The sequence below is a fragment of the Perissodus microlepis genome, chromosome 16 (genome assembly GCF_051167445.1).
Source record: "Perissodus microlepis isolate ML-2025 ecotype Zambia chromosome 16, ASM5116744v1, whole genome shotgun sequence".
Taxonomy (NCBI): domain Eukaryota; kingdom Metazoa; phylum Chordata; class Actinopteri; order Cichliformes; family Cichlidae; genus Perissodus; species Perissodus microlepis.
Window position 1 is genome coordinate 9497128 of NC_140476.1, and position 17781 is coordinate 9514908.

Consider the following 17781-nt stretch of genomic DNA (forward strand, 5'->3'; position numbering starts at 1 on the left):
CACATCTGACAGTAACTACCAACATCTTTATCACCATATTCAAAACAGCAGATGCATTAGTGGTTTCATATCAGTCAGTGAAATCCAATATGTGTGCTCAAGCTTTGAGGATGCAGGGACACGAATGCTTCCAGCAGGGGGAGGAGAGTAGGAGCCAAAGAGCAGCGTGGTTCTTACTTCAGACTCTCCTGCGAAGACGAAGAGGACCGGTCTGACTGGGGCAGAGACACGATGCTGTCTGAGCTCTTCAGGTGAGACTGGAGGGCCTTCTGATAGGTGGCCTCCAGCGCTTGGAAAAGATGTTCTGCCTCCCGGCTGTAGTGACCGTGAAAGCCCCAGTAGCACCTACAGGGTGGAAAAAAAGAGAAGAGGCAGTGTAATGAAAAACAAAAAAACTTTCTCATTGAATTTTAAGACAGGACACTTACTTTCTAGCGATGGATCTGGCTTCAGAGTCGGCATCATGGATTCCTTTCTTGATGGTCTCAGTGAGAACTGCCACGTGCCTGGGATAGTAAGGAAACATGGCAAGGAGAAACGTTTAAGACAAAACGAGCTGTACTGATGATGTGGAGCACAAACAGCTCTCAGGGGAGTTCCTCGTTCCTCTCCTCTCTCCTACAGTTTGAATCCTCTGCTGATCCACAGGGAATGTAGCCACCCGTGGGGCTTTTCACCCGCTTTTTAAAGTCCCCGCTGTGGTTGCCATGGTTACATATATGGCAAGCAGGCCCCTTGATGATGATGATGATGATGGCTCACTCAGGAGTCATCAATTTAACGGGCCTCATCAGCGGCTCAGCGAGCCAGCTCAGCTAACTGCAAATGCTCAACAACCTAAATGTCATCATGAGAGAGAAGAAGAAGAAGCTGCATGCACGTCTGCGCCTCAGCAGAATGCATGCACGCACGCACGCACGCACACACACACACTCTTATATAGTATGCTTCCAGGAGGAAACAGCAGACTAGCTCACCTTTCCAGTGTATTGGTGTGCCACTCCTGCAGCATGAGGTCGAGAAACTCGTAACAGCGTCTGGAAAGAAATTTAAGTTTATATGAATACGTCTTTAACCTGTTACACCATATACTTTTTTACACCTTTGGTCACTGAGATTCGAACCTGTCTGACTATTTTTAGTAAATGCACCTATGGTATTTATTTGAAAATTCTACATCACCCCGTTCTCGAGTTAATACATTCACAAACTTAGGTGTCCATGCCACCCACCCGGAGGGGTAACACAATACCCCGACAGCCCTTTAGGGCTGAGGAGTAAAATGTATAACTGCAAAGTAATTCAGAGTATTTATTCATTCATTATTCATTTCACTGGATTTAAAGTAAACAATAACCTTTCTGTGGCTGAAGCTCCGACTTGAACATGAACTCTCATGCCCTCAAAAATTATCTAAAAAAACCCAGCGGCATTAATGACTGCATTATGTATATGCATTTATATATATATATTTTAATGCCTCTGAAAATAAATTCATTTTAATGACTAAAAGTTAAAAGAAAAGATGTCTGTGAAGGTTCTCAGTCATCCAGGTCATCGTAGTCAAAGGAGCTTGCAAAGAAAAGCGTCTGGACTTCTTTAAGTTTACTTGAAGACGTTTCACCTCTCATCCGAGAAGCTTCTTCAGTTCTTCAGAACTGAAGAAGCTTCTCTCATCCGAGAAGCTTCTTCAGTTCTTCATTTCAAAGGAGCTTGCAAAGAAAAGCGTCTGGACTTCTTTAAGTTTACTTGAAGACGTTTCACCTCTCATCCGAGAAGCTCCGAGAAGCTTCTTCAGTTCTGAAGAACTGAAGAAGCTTCTCGGATGAGAGGTGAAACGTCTTCAAGTAAACTTAAAGAAGTCCAGACGCTTTTCTTTGCAAGCTCCTTTGACTTAAAAGAAAAGATATATAATGAAATTTTACTATTGACATATTATTATACATTTTAACATTAACAATTTAAGTACTAGCCTACTAGGAAGCAACTCTTTTCTTTTTCTTTTAAAGCACTTCGCCCTCAGACTGCTGGCTTACTTGTGGTTCCTAGAGCATTTAAAAGTAGGATAGGAGGCAGAGCCTTCAGCTTTCAGGCTCCTCTTCAGTGAAACCAGCTCACAGTTTGGATGTGTATATGTGTGTGTATATTTACACACACACACGTAAAGTGGCTTTTTAATTTATTTGATATTTATTTTGTTTTTATCCGATTACTCCCCGTTCTTGAGTTTTTACATTTTCTCTTTTTTTCCTAAATTTTTCTTTCTTTTTAATCTTGATTTATTTTTCCCTAACAGAAAATCAGGTTTTATTGGAAAACAAATAAGAAAACTGAAATTCTTGTCTTTTATTTTTAACTTGCAGCTGGTGTGTTTTATTTTGAAAGGCATTCTTACCTTCTGACTGCGACTGATTTGGAGGTGCAGTTACTGGTGATGATGGGGATGAGCCGTGGGTAGTGTGTGTGCTGGGAGAGAAGAAAATGTCAGGAGGGATTATTTCTTCGGACAGCTCTGCGAGGATCAGTTATTTGCATGCAGTAATGCTCTGAGATCACTCACCCTGAGGATGAGACGGATGGCGGCCACCCCGGACGTGGCCATGACTTTGGCACTGTTGGGCACGAGATTCAGCAGGGTTGGCATGACGCTCTCGGCCGCATGGTCAAACTTGTTACCGAGAATCGATGACAAATGTCTGGCAGAAAGAAAGAAATGGTTACAATGCAAAAAAGCTTTCAAAGACAAACTGACAGATTGGCAGAAATACAGAGGAGTGAGTGAGGGATGATGGGAAACGTCTGCTGTGTTGGCATTAAGAGGGATGATAGGATACATGTAGGTCTCATCTATTCATCAGCCTCCTGCTCTTTCAGTGCCTCTCTGCTCTGTTCCACCTCATCAGGGCCGGATTAAACTCGGGATGACGGATGTTTGTACGTCCAGAGTGATGCTGCAAGACTGGTTTTCATTAGCTTAAGCTTTTCACTGTATAACCTCATCAGTTACGGATCCATGTTAATGTCAGCGCTGCTAATCAAAGCCATTAGAAGCACGTTGATCAATGAGTAAAAACTGAATGACTATCATTACGGAGCCCTAATCCAGAGAGAAACCCATGAAAATGACATGAAATGCAATCACTTGTGATTCAATGAATCATCCTGACATGTACTCTGCTCATCTGGTCACACCCTGATGACAAAATATTCAGTAAAGATGAACTAAAAGTGAGCCTTTATAGGCAAAGGTTGCAATTAGATACTTAAATCTCTTGTTTTGTCATACTGACAGTTTCACAGCTGAAAAAAAACCTATCTGAAGATCAGACTATGCACTTCACTATGTATACACTAGGTATACTGACAGGGCGGTCATAAGCGTAATCAGACCAATTGAGCCCAGCCAAGCAGGGAAATCTAAGCAGTGTGTCATGCAGAAAGATTCTGGTCTTAAGGTTTTTTGTAAAAACCTCTCTGCAAATATTAATAAAAGCTGTCACCACTGAGGCGATCGTGGCTCAAGAGTTTGCAGTTCGTCTTGTAATCGGAAGGTTGCCGGTTCGAGCCCTGGCTCGGACAGTCTCAGTCGTTGTGTCCTTGAGCAAGACACTTCACCCGTTGCCTACTGGTGGACAGAGGGCCCGGTGGCGCCAGTGTCCAGCAGCCTCGCCTCTGTCAGTGCGCCCCAGGGCAGCTGTGGCTACAATGTAGCTTGCCATCACCAGTGTGTGAATGGGTGTGTGAATGGGTGGATGACTGGATGTAGTGTAAAGCGCTTTGGGGTCCATAGGGACTAAGTAAAGCGCTATACAAATACAGGCCATTTACCATTTATCATTTACCACAAGGTGGCAGCGTTATACCAGAAAGTCAAATCATGTTTACAAACTCAAAGTGTTTTCCAATCGAGGCAAACAGATCAAAACACCAGTTTTACAACAATAAAACAAGACTAGAATAAATACAAAAGCATAAATAACAATAAACACTGTAAAAATTAATAAGCATTAATTGTTTATAAAGTTTTTGAAAAACCCTTTCAGATGCTCGTTCAGATGCAGTCGCCAATGCAGATGGAGTCGCATGTTTAACTTGGGAGACGTTTGTGTTGCTGGATGCACTTCCTGACACAACCTTGTTTGTTTGGGCCTGGGGCTGACACTCAGAGCACATATGATTCCTGAAGCTGGGACTGGGTCTCCTCCCGCTCTTAAACCAGGGATGTTCATGCATAAAAGGATTGTTAATTACCCTCATGCTTTCATTTTATTTAACTAATTATTTTATTATTAAAATAAATTAATTGTTACACATTTAGATTATAAAAAGATCATTTAAAAAATCTGCTATGACAGGAAAACCAATCAACTCAAAGAGGAGAAAGAAAAAAAGAAAATTCAGTTTTTCTGTCATTTACTTAAAGTTCTTTTTCTTGCCATCCAGGGTTTAAGGTCAACTAAGTTTAATTTTTTAAGGTACATATTACTAATACTGTTTTTAAAAAGTCTTACAATTAACTACAGCTTTAACAGAATTTGAAGAAACAACAGCTGCAGTGAGTCAACCAGGGAAATAATAATAATAATTCAAAAAGGAGGTCTCTGAAAGAAATGGGAAAAGAAAAAGAAAAACAGCAGCACACCCACTGGTATAATTCTGCTGCCTGGTGGTGAACGTTTCAGAAAACAATTTGCAGGTGACTGAGTACAGCAGGTACTTATACTTAATGGCCAGCTGACAATTTACATAGGTGCCAGCTTGCCAAAGGGTCTGAGTCAGCCCACTGGATGGGTTTACACAGCATGAAATAAATCTTCATGTGCATATTATAACAACAACAGACTCGATGTATGTGGAAAAACTGAGATGTTGTTGAAATCTCACTTATTTGTCTGAATACATGTCATTTCATCTGTTCATCTTCTGTTTTTTTAAATGTTAAATTATTCTATAAAATTGTTCCCAGACATATGTTGATGTTGCAGGTGGTTAAGGGTGTTGCAAGGCTTCTAAAATCTCAGTCAGTAAAGTCTTCTTGTCTTACCCCAGCGTGATGCAGGCCTCTCGGACCACCTGGGAGCGCAGGTCTTTAGCTGACAGCTTGAAGGAAGCCTCAAGAAGTCGAAGCTGCTGAGGGAAACCTTCATAATCAGTGGCCCCCGCCAACATGAGGGAACGGACCTTCTTCAGCTACAGAGGAATGAGAAAAGAGAAAAAAAAATGTCATGATCAAATATATATTACCTATCATCTTTATATGTAAGTGTGTGTGTGTTTTAAAGAGGACACGTGTGCTTCCAGAATCTCACCGCAACCACTCGGTGCTCCCAGTCATGTTTGTCATCAGACAGCACTTCTCTGATCTTGGTCAGCTGGTCCTCGAGCTCTCTGTTGGAGTAGATCTGTGCACAATGGGACAGGAAGGGAAGCCACAATATTAGCAGGACTTATTTCAATATGGCGCACCAAAGTGACTGACCCCAAATCACCAGACTGTGCAGTTCCTCTAATGTCCACTAGAGGCTCAGGCAGTGACTCAGTCCCCACGTTATTAAAATGTCCAACTTTACAGCAGAAATAAACATGTTTACAGACTGATACAAAGACTGTTTTGGTGCAATGTTTTAATCAAGGCTTAAAGTTTGCATTGTCGGGGGCGTGGCTGTAGCTGCTAACTGCCTGTGAGACTTTACCTCAGCTAATTGGAGTCACTGAACTGGAGCTCTGCAAGGTGTTTGTGCTGTTGGAGCCTTTTGGAACATTATAATAATCTGATTACTCTTGATAACCAGATAACCATTTAGCTAGCATTAGCTGCCTTTCTACCACACCCTTTTGTCTCAGTGCAGCCAAGAGCAATAAAGCTAGAATTATATCCGTTTTTTAAATGCTGTCTGTTTTGATTAAACATCAAGGTGGTGTGAGATGAAACATCGTGGATTCATTAAAGTCAATCTGACATGACATCCAGAAATCATGAACGCCTTTAAGTCATGTGGAAGTAGTTTCAAGGCACTTCATGATTCAGCTGTTCAGGTATTTTCAATAAAGCCAAGAATCCCAACCACATGATGATGAGATGGACCAAGTATTTTGGACCATCACACAGGTGTGGACCAATTACCTCTAACACTCCTAAAGCCACACCCTCTGGGAAGGCTAACTACCATCATACTAAGCAAGGTTTCATATGGAGAATGTGGCCAGCTCACCTGGACCGAGGGCACGTCTTCAAAGGCTTTAATGAAATCCTCTTCATCAACAGCACCAGCAGCAGCTTCTTTACCTTTGAAAAATATACATAAGGCATTTTAAATGGTATTCAACAGCATCTTTTAAACTACGAATTTGACCAAAGAAAAGAAGCCTTGGTTCAGTCATTAACAACCTGCTCTCAATGCAAGCACATCTATGACAAACTAAAAACTGCCGTCAAACAAAGATTTCTTTCTAAAACATAACGAATCGCCAGCCAACAGAGCTCGGCTGCCTGAGGGTAAACTGTTATGACACAGGGTTAAATTAAAATGTGAATAACTGTTGATTAAATCAGAACAAATAGTGACTTTCAGCGGCAGATTATTTATTCCCAGCACTGAGCTGAGCTTGAACCTCTCCCTCACCCGTGGGCTTTGGCGTGGTGGCTGAGCTGGGTCTTCTGACAGAGCTCACTACAGTCCTCCTGCCACTGGGTGGTGCTTTGGAGGAGGAGGAGGAGGACCGGCCTCCGTCCACAGAGTCCTCATCCTCAAAGTTCTTATCTGCAAAAAAGAAGAAGAAGAAGAAATGAGAAAGGGTGTAGGTGACTTAGGCTTTCGATATAGGCTGGCTGACTGTGAGAATTATTTCCCGTAAGGATCAATAAAGCACCGTTCAGTCATCGTTCAGAGGCTGAAATCATTCTCTTAAGTGTTAAACAGCCCTGAGTCATTGCTGCGTTGGATAACCTCTCAGGGGGGAGAGTGCAACACGGGCAATCTGTCAGGTGGTGTATGTATCTGTGCACGCTTTAATCATTCCATCCATCTGACTCTAATCTGGTTTGGCAGCAGTGCATACATGGCCCCCGGCGTCACCTGCCCAACGTGACCACTCACACGAGGGATTAGCCGGTGGTGATATCCGCCAGCTGAGGCACGGAGATAAAGGCGGTGTTTGCAGCCATGATCATGACCGCTGTCTGAGGACATTTAGAGACATTAACTTGCTGTTTAGGAATCAGGTTTGTGCCTTTTCTTTTATCTGTGGAGCCACGTATAATAAACTGATACATAAAATAGAAGCTTCATCCACACAAGCTGCTCCCTGCATGAAAATCATCATCATGACCAAGAAATACAAAACATGACAGGGACAAAAAGGCAACAGGTTGGCAGACATGAGACGCACAGAGCCAGAGAGAGCAGAGCAATAACAGACAGACAGGAAGCTGTGCAGGGCGAGACGAGCGCGGCGAGGATGAAAATGAGGACAGATAAATGCATCGTTCTTACGAGGGCAGATTTTCTTGCACATCAGCTTCCTCAGCATGTCTCAGCAGCAGCCTCTAACACACACTCTCGCTTTCTTCAGGCATCTCTGTCGAATGGATTGTGTGTGGCTCCGGCACACTCCCAGACAAACCAGCCCTCTCCCTGAGGTGTGTGTGTGTGTGTATGTGTCACAGTAACATCACTGCTGATGCTGTTGGACTAAAGGCTCTAAAAACAGGGAGGGGTCTGAGGTTATGAAGCATTTTGTATTTACTGAGCACAGTTCCTGTACGATGACCACACTGTCGTGTTTAAATGCAGTTTCTCAAAAAGAAGTCAATAATGATGAAGCTTTGACAATATTTTCAGGGTCATAAACAAAATGACATGAAAATATTTGTGCTTTATCTGCTGCTTATCGAAATGCAGGTCTCGGGGGAATCAGAGATGCTCAGACCTTCTTTATCCAACCTCATCCTCCAGCTCGTCTGAAGTGTTCATAAGCCAGCCGATAGATATTTCTTTCCCTGGGAGGTTGGAGGCATCCTGGCCAGTAGCCCAAAGCACCTCGCTTTTTGATGTGGAGGACAAACCCCTCCTGTATTCCCACGTTCTTCACCCTCTCTAAGAGACACTCTCCAGAGGAAGCTCCTTTCTACTGCTTGTATCGGTGATCTCATCCTTTGTCACTGCCCACACCTTGCGTCCATAGGTGAGGGTCGGAATGTAGATCACCAGTAAATCAATAGCTTCTCTGTGGCCCTCTGCTCTCTCTTCACCACAATAGACCAGCACAGCATCCTCATCACTGCAGACCGTTTCTCAATTGCTTACTCGACTCTCAACCCACTCATGATCAAGACCCCTGAGAAACACAGCCTTAGCTCTGTGACTTAGCTCAGCCAATTCTCATCCCAGCCGCTTTATACTTGACTGAAAAAAAAAACCCAAAAAAACAACACAATGTGAGCTGGAAGTCGAACTGACACGTCACCCAGAACACAGATGATGAACACAACCTCTCAAAGAGCCAAGATGTGATCCTGGGTCCATGGAAGTGTGCACTTTAGAGTAAAATAACCAGTACAATCCACACACGAGGTGCAACCAAAGAAGCTCGGTGGGTGCTGAGAAAAGACGTGCAGATGCTATTCGCTCTCTATTCTCTATCGATCGATCTCTATGTGGCTAAACCTCTCAAACAATGAAAAGCCATTAGCTTACTGTAAACCCTTACTTTGCTGCCTGTAAATACAAAAAAAAAAAAAAAGACGCACCCCCACGTGCACCTGATATTGGGATTCTCCGTCCCACAAATGCTGCAGGTTGAGTTCCGTTTTGTATTATTGAGGCGCAGAAACACGTGGGGCTGCAGACCCACAGGGCAGATTCAAAGTGTGATGCTGTGGCTCAAAGCTCTGAGCTTTGCAACGACCTACACGTGACAATTATACACTTACTCTGATAACATATGCCCCACTTGCTCCAAATAACATTAACACACCCAAGAGAGGCCAATACAGCCATATCAGACACAACATAACATAATGTATTAAATCTGCAGTAAAGTGTCTGCTGTAGACATTCATGAATTTAAACTTTGTGATTAAATTCATTATTTTCTTTCCAAAATGTTGGACACTACAAAGACACCTGTGTACACACCTTTTAGGCCATTTTAATATCAAAAGGGTTGTTAGTAAATATGGCCCCATATGGACTTTCTTTCCTTGAGACCATGAGACAAAAGCCCCCTAATCAGTTGCCTGAACCACCCTAGCTGACTCCTTTCATCTGTTTGGATTTATTTTTGTTTCTGGAACAGCTCTTTTAGGTATGATCCTTGCAATCCATCACACCACTGTTAGAAAGTCTGATTAAGTGGCCAAGCTGCTCATCAGCGCATCTATTTTTTTTTCCAGGTTAAAGGAAGTAATCAGTTATCAGACGTCATCCGTAGGCCAGGAAACCAATAGCCAATCACCTAAACACTCGCCCCCTCGCCTCTCCGTAAAGGCTAACAGCTCGCACACCTAAGCAGAAAGCACAGCGCCCGACCACACAGATGAGAGCATTGATCACAGCTGTCAGAGCAGCTGCTGCCAGCAACGCTGACACAACGGCTGGATTGTGTGTGTGATTTATCCAGGGAGCAATTAAAGCGGCATGCAACATGAGATGAGCAGTTCTCTCTCTCTCTCTCTCACACACACACACACACACACACACACACACACACACACACACACACACACACACACACACACACGGAAGAGTGTGTGTCACAGCCTGAGGCGGGTCATTAGAGCATCTGAAGGTAAATGAGTGGTGACAGCAGCAATCAGCCCACAAGCCTCTGGACATCACCTCCATCTTCCTGTAAAGGTTTCATCACTTGTAACAGGCGGAGGTCGTGAGGGACGTCAGCAGTTTAATGTTTTGTTTTGTTTTTGTCTGACTAAAACTGTTTGTTCAGTTTCTCATCGATCTTTACACAACTGTGATAAAACACAAAACTGGTTATAAGTACTCTGGAAATGTATCAAAAGTATCTGCTGTAGCTGTGAAAGTAAAGCAGGTTTAACACCTCTGTGTTTTATCATTACAGCGAAGCAAAGAAGCAACCAAACACGTGAGAAATACATTTCATGAGAAAACAGTCATATCGCAACAGTTTATCTGCAGGGGAGAAACAGCAAAAATACTAATCATGTGACTTTAAAAGGGGACCAAGATCTGCATCCATACTACGTTTTTATTTCATCTTAAATTCACTTAAGTATCAGTTAGTTTCCAGCGTGGGTAAGAGAAGAAATGAAAGCAGGGACAGAGAGCAGGTTTGTGTGGGACAGGTCGGGAATTTTGCTTTGCAGAACTTAAAAACAGACACATTTGAATTCTGCAGGTTTGGCAGTAATCATATCAAGGAGAGGAATACTGCATTTTATCTGAACTCACTAAATACAATAAGCCTGAAAGGAAGAACTGTAATGAGTGCCTCTTTCTAATTTTCTAGTCTTATAATGTCCACTCTACGACCCACAGTGATACAGTTTCTGTGGATAAAAGCTAAACACTGCAGTGTGGACTGTTGAATGTTGATAATTAAAATAGGGGATATTTTCTCAATGGGATAAAAAATGCTGTGCACTCCCACATAAAAAGGGACACTTGGTATACCCCACATCCAGCACGAGTAACAACACGATTACATCACCTCCTTCTGAATGGGTGTTTTAACCAAATTAACTGCATATTTATTTATTTTTTAAATTTTGTAGACACGTATTCTCATTTCAGTTTTCATTTCTTATTTCACTGTATTAACTTGTTAGTGTTGTTTAACCCCCTCTGAAAATAAAGGTGCAAATCCTGTTGTTTGAGGACTGAGAGGTGTGCTGCCTTTTCTGTCCACTAGGTGTCAGGATACACTGTGGGTGCAGTGCACAGTGGCGCTGTCAGAGCTGGCAATAGTAATCTGCATGAAGCCCAGATTTATATAACAGTGAGGATCTTTTTATACAAACAGAAGAAAAGCTCAGGGGAACGGGGGATTAACTGAAAGTTTAACTCAGGAAAATTCTCTAAATCGAGGACAGAGCGAGGGCCTCTTGCTATCCCACCAGCTCGCTCGGTTTTCTTCTTCACCTTTTTGTCCCTTGGTACCCCCTAAGGGAGCCCAGAAGAGTCCAACAGGGATCTTCATGAGGCCCAAGGCGGTGTCTCCATCACTCACTGCAGCAGTTTAGCTGGTGTTATATAAGACAGCTGACTGGTGATCAGTGTTATATCATAATAAAGACTTCCTATGTTTTCCTAAAACAACAGAGGAGGATTTTTTTTTTTAAATCACCTTCTGCCTGCAAATTATGTGCTGATGAAATCTGATGTTTACCATCTCCTGAGATTTGCACAGTGTCCCATTTTATTTTAGACCTCATGACTTCTGTTCATACCCGTTTGTTACAGACGGGATTTGATCCGTCAAATATCGAACAGAAAACTGAGCTTCTTAGAACCACCGAGCAGGAAGGAGCTCACGTCCTTGTGAATTTCTTAGCTGACAACAATCAACATGTGATCAGTTCACCTATAAATCTTTTTTTTTCTCATCTTTGTATGACTGAAAGAAAAGTTATGGAAATATAAAACAAAACCAGATTAAGAATTATAAAAATAAACACGGAATAAATTAATTTGGGGTAAAAATTAACATAAGACGATAATCTAAATAAAAATAATTAGTAAATTAAATTATAATTACAGGGAAAAAAAATCCTAAAACATTTGATCCCCCCCTTTTTTAAGGTGAATAAATACTGAAGTAAATTAAAACAAATATCAGCATTAAATTAATTGTTTTGGTTCACATTAACAGCTGATTTATTTCTCTTTATTTTTTAAATACTGCCAGCAAAAAAACCCCAAAACACACTCAAAAAGGCCACTCACATACACTCCTCTTGTGGTGTTCAGTTTGTTTTTTTGGCGCTATTTAATGAAAATCTGTCATTTTTATCACTTCCTGTCCAACAGGATGGTGTGGGCAGTCTGACACAGTGGTCTCATTACTTCAGTGAGCCCGTGGCTACACATGTCTGTCTCTGTTTCACTAAAACTGTTTTCCCTGGTGTCACCCTGCTTTCAGGGTAGACAAAAAGCGCAAAGAGAATTATCGATCACAAGTCCAATGAGCAACGAACACCTACTTTTATAATCCACTGTGGTGCTGAGAAAAAGATCCACCTCACTGTCTGTCCCAGTGTTAAGACTCACTTTGTGCAGTCTTTGTTTCCCTAATAACTTTTTCCTTGGGTTTCTGATTTGCTTTTGATAGCACTTAACTTCATTTTTTGCATTATCACAGATTTTTTTTAAATGAGAAAGCAGGATTAAGAAGCTAAATCCATACATTACATACAGACATGTAACCAAATGAGGAAAGAGAGGCCAACAGAGAGTCAGACTAACAAGAAGCCAGAGCTAGGTGAAGTGGTTCAGGCAGATAAACCAGGTCAGAGCCACGTCCTTCCAGTAAGTGTGCACCTGTAGGAAGCTACTCAGCACCTTGGGCTTTGACACATGACACAGGATTGGCTCTCAAACATCTGCAGATGGCGGCGACCTCACACAATCAATGAGCAAATACTTAAATGATGACTGGCAGGTAGAATCAGCAGAAACGGAGCAGGTTTCATGACCTGATTCGGACTACCAGCACTACAGTTTAATGTGCAGAAGCAAATTTGGTCATATGTTTTATGGACACCCATGACCACCGATGGATGCTAGGGCAGGGCAATATGGCCAAAAATATTTATCACGATATATATTTGAAAATTTGTGATAATGATATAACTGACAATATAACTGACATGAGACAAAATACTTTACAACTCCGCAACTTTATTAGTGCAAAAAAAACTTGCTGCCAGTTTAACCAAAAGGCATTTCCAGTGGAAACTGGCCGACATATCCTGAGCATAAACATGTGTAATATCCACAAAACTTAAAAAGAGGTTATACACACACAATACGGTAATACTATGTTGAAGAACAGTACGTATTACTCGGCGAGGCTCCTGACTACGGTAGCCGTAATGCTTTGACAATAAATCAAACGGTGCGGCTTTGTAGCTTATCAAAGTCGTGCTAAAACATTTTTTACAGATTTTTGAGCGCTGTTTACCACATAAAATCAGTTCGAGGTCAGTAAGCACAACCAGAATTTATACATAAGGCGCACCGGATTATAAGGGGCACTGTCGATTTTTCAGAAAGTAAAAGGATTTTAGCGACTTAGCGTCCGAAAAACACGGTAATAACAACGGCCCGCTTGCATGCTCTACCAAAAATTGTGCTTTGGTGTGTATCTGACAACCAGTTCCACACCACTGAAGTTGCACCATTTTTACAAACCAATTCTGGTTCATCCGCTTCATTCAACGATCCGCTTTCGCCCTTCTCATTCTCCGTCGCCGCCATGCTTTTTCTGCCGTGTGCGTATGAAAACAAAGGCACTGCGCATGCGCGTTTAACCCATATTCTATCGCAATATATGTATGATATGGTATGATATGGCCCAGCCCTAATGGGTACCTTTGATGTTTGACTCTGACACTCAGACAGAATTACCAGTTAAATGCACTATTCGCCTGGAATACCTGCTTATCCTGCTGCCTTGGCAACCCAAATTTGGACAAGCAGAAGAAAATAGAGGGATGGATATCTATTTTTAAGAGTAACAGAAAAAGAATCACCAAATGAGAAAAAACTGCATCTACAGCTGAATCCTGCAAACAGATTACACCGGATTTTTCTAACAAATACATTCTCTGAGATTAAAATCCTTCTCAGAGGACAGCAATTACTGGCATTGCAAGAAACTCCTTAAAAGGTTTGTTGACTTTATTCCAAAAACAAGGGTTGAAATGGAAGTTATATTTTGAATTTGCTAATATTGAAGTCTCCCATAGATTTCTATTCAGCATTAATTAACATTCTCTCAGTGTTTGCAGTAACAGTGTTTGCTTGTTACTGTTTGGGATTTGCTTCACATTCAGGTTTGTGCTCCCCCAAATGAGCCAGTTCACAAACTATTTGCACAGATTGTGAGTGCGGCAGATAACCCCGAGCCTGTTTCCCGAGCAGAGGGGCCACTGCTGTACCGGCCTCTTATTGTGCCCATCAAAGACGCTGTTTAAACCCCAGAATCACAGGACCAGAAGGGCTGTCTGCACAATTCACTTGGCAGAGAGCAACAGTAAGACAAAAGCATCATTCAAGAGGTTTATACTCATCTCTTCATTTCTCTGCATCTCCCTTTGTTTTATATAAAGTCCTCCAACACCCCCCCCCCTTTACACAGTCTCGCTCGCATCAGCTGTGTACTGATGAACAATTATTACAAAATTATTTATTTGTGCGTAATATTAAAATTACACAAGAGGGGTTTAAATACCTCATTCAACTAAAATAGAAGGCATCTTTCATTCAGATAGTTCTGAGCATAGTGGACCTGTTGTCTGGTTCTTTTGGGTCAGCAGTGGTCCAACTATAGCAAACACACTGGTATGTGTGGCTCTTGTTTGATAGCTATCTCTTAACTTTGTGATGAGTTGCTTAGTCATTTTGCTGATATATAATCAGATGTATAATAAATGTAGGCCTTAATCAACAGACGCTGAAACTCTGGTGAAAGTTTACTTACAGAGGAGTTATAAAAGTCTGCACAGTCATTTATAAATGTGTGAACTGACAGTGAATTCCCTCTGGCAGGGGGGGTGCTGAATGATTTTGCAACCGAAAACATTAAAAACAGATGATGTTGAATTACGTCTCTTGTAACATTTAACTGTCCTGCTGTGATCTAGTTTTTGCAAACAGCTGGAAATTTGTACATTTTGCTAATAAACTCAGTTGGCAATGAAGAGTGAACTCATTCAACTCTAATTTGCTCCCAGCTGTCGACATGCAAAATGCATGTTTGAACCTTCTATTTTTATCAGTATGGCCTCTTCGAATCAAAGACATTTAAAGAAAAGGTACTTCTTTGGTGCTTTAAAGCCAAATCCTCCTCCACACAGTAAAGCAGCCAATGGCAGCAAATACACAGCATGCACACACCCACACACACACACACACACACATTAATGAGCTTGTTAAGCTCTCTGCAAAGCACCGCTTTCACTGTATGTGTCACGATCAAAGAGCTTCCTTAGAATGAAGCGCTCTCCTTTCTCCTCGTTCACACACTGGAGTTATACTTGAAATCAGGTTTCACAGCTCAGAGAATCATGTCATTTCTCATTTTACAGACAGTCCCCGACATGATGTCACATGAGTGAAGAAACTCTGTGACTCTTACAACCTGAATTAACACGTTTTGTTTATTTTCCAGTCAAGTAATAGATGCTTAAACCGGCTGTCATGATGAGGCTGAGGATGCGGATCTGCTCATCACAGCTGAACACTGAGGGAAACAAAAACCTGCAGAGTCTGCAGGGTTTATGTAACAGCAGCAGAGCACAGGAAGGGGCTTGTGAGAGCTCACACACACACACACACACACACACACACAACAAATGCACACAAAATGCCTTGGGAATTCAGCCAGTCACAAAAACACTGTGATTGTGTTCAAGAAACTGAGAAGTGAGCAGCTGACATGGCGTCCCACCCACCCACCCACAGCTCTCCTCTGTGGTTATAAATACAGCCTGGATCTGAAGCCTCAGTGTGCGCAGATCTGGAGAAATAATACAAACTTCTAGCTCACATCCGAGATATCCACACAAGCTATCCATCTGAACGATGCGCCACGGTAAACCAGACCTCCAAACAGTTTATACACGATTAGAAATCGTCAGAACTCACTGATTTTACGAGTGATTTTTTAATAGATTTGGCTTGTTACAAAGCTGGAGCTGTATTTATGATACGGGACAATTTAAAGTTTTAAATGCAGCTTTTATTACCAAACTTACAGCTTATTTTGTGTTGAGAGCGAACACACAGATGCTTGGAGATTTAATATCTGTGCATAAGTGAGCCTTTATGTTTCAGTAGTTCTTTCTCCTCTCGGTAGTTTATAGAAAATAAAACATTTTATATGCATGGAATGTATATCATACATAAGAAAGGAAATGTAAAGAAAATGGAACCAAAACAATAAACAGACTACTCCCACACACTGTTATGAAAACCTAAATATTAGTCAGAGGTGAGTAGAACCGCTCCTATTTTTGCAGCTGAGTCAACATTTGGCTTGCTAGCATTAATGAAGCTTTGAAACAAACTGCACTGGATTTATTTGGCTAATTTTTGTGGCCCATACGACTCTGCTTCCAGGTAAAATCACCCCGAGCAGCTCGAGATTACCTTCGCCTCACCCCTGTGGCCGTGTGAAAGCCGAGCACAACAGCAGAAATGAAGCATGAAGCGATCGCAGCAGGTCTGGAACACGACCAGGATCACCCTCACACAATGTCATCTCTCCTGTCAGAGGAGCGCTGACGGTCTGTTTCTGATTTTATGTTGACCTGCAGAATGTTTATTTGGTTCCTGCTTAATCAGAAATTCCCCAACATATCACACGCGCAACATATTTATAGAAACTGAGTGGAAAGGACTCTTGTTTATTTCTACATGTGCTGTATTAGTAGTGAAAATACTGCAGCAAAATAAATCTCTGACTTCATGTTTCCTAAAGCATGTTTCGCCCACTTCATCAGGTTTCTTGGAGCATCCGCCTATTTAAAAACGCACCACTCCCACTGTGAGGATGACCTGCTTTCTTCATACAATTCAAGAGCTGCAATAACTTTAGTTCCACTTTGGTTCTTAAAAGAGCTGCTGCTGACTGCTGCTCTGCCAGTGACTGAACCGCTGATGTAAAACTGCAAAACAAAATTCATGTCGAACCTGAGGAAGATTCTCATGTCGGCGCTGGCTGCTTTTATAACGAAACGTCAGCAGAAGCAAGATTTTTTTGTCCTTGTATACTCCTACCATAAAACCGAAGGTGAGCTTATCAAAAATTATACGCACAAAAATATATAATTGAAGGGATTATGTAACAAATTATCTAAATGATATAGAGAAATGTGTAACCGTTTCCAGGATAAGGAAAATCAAATTGTCGCTGGTGGCTTCAGGCACCAGCAGGCATTCTCCAAACAAGAGGCAAAAAATGTGACACTACCATGTGCACTGCATGGCGAAATCACAGTGTGACCGCTGAAAGCTGCTGCAGCTTCGTCACAGCAGTCACACTTATAATTATAACGCCACGCTGCTGCAGAAACAACCGGAGACTCCCTCCTCGATTGCCAGAGCTATCAGAAAAGTACAGAAGCAGCTCAGTTTGCAGCAGAAAAAAAAGATTACATAAAAAGATAAAAACTCAAACACAGAGCAAAAGAGACGATGATAATATTTTGGGTGTTTCAAAGCGTATGGTCTGAGAGCTCCTCGCATTTCCAGTCTTACCTTCTCCAGCTGTCATGGTGCAAAGCTGCTGAGCAGAACAGGAATGCAGATCCACAGCTGATTGCTCCACCGATTGCTCAGCTCTAACCGAAGTCTCTGCCACCTCTCGCTCTGTTTACCTCACAGTACTGCCACAGAAATGGCTGCTTTGTTTTGCTCCCTCCCTCGCTCTTGTCGATTTATCCCTCCACAGTCTCTCACTCTGCTCCCTCCTCCCTTGTCTCCTTCCCTGAAAAAACAGCCTGTCTCTTTCCATCTGTCTGTAGTCAACCATCTAGAGAGTGAGCAATTGTATATTTTTGCACTTTTGAGATATTTT

At 42.0% G+C, this 17781-nt stretch overlaps 1 protein-coding gene across 1 annotated transcript in view; it reads right to left on the minus strand.

The window, feature by feature from the left end:
• The window catches only part of clasp1a (cytoplasmic linker associated protein 1a), a 96295-nt gene that overhangs the window by 40650 nt on the left and 37864 nt on the right, over positions 1-17781 (minus strand). Inside the window, exons 9-17 of the mRNA XM_084907989.1 lie at positions 6624-6761; positions 6213-6286; positions 5310-5402; positions 5045-5190; positions 2561-2696; positions 2396-2466; positions 978-1037; positions 429-506; positions 178-345 (exon numbers count right to left, since the gene is read on the minus strand). Of these exons, the coding sequence (XP_084764115.1) occupies positions 178-345; positions 429-506; positions 978-1037; positions 2396-2466; positions 2561-2696; positions 5045-5190; positions 5310-5402; positions 6213-6286; positions 6624-6761 (964 nt within the window). The remainder of the gene's footprint in view (positions 1-177; positions 346-428; positions 507-977; positions 1038-2395; positions 2467-2560; positions 2697-5044; positions 5191-5309; positions 5403-6212; positions 6287-6623; positions 6762-17781) is intronic.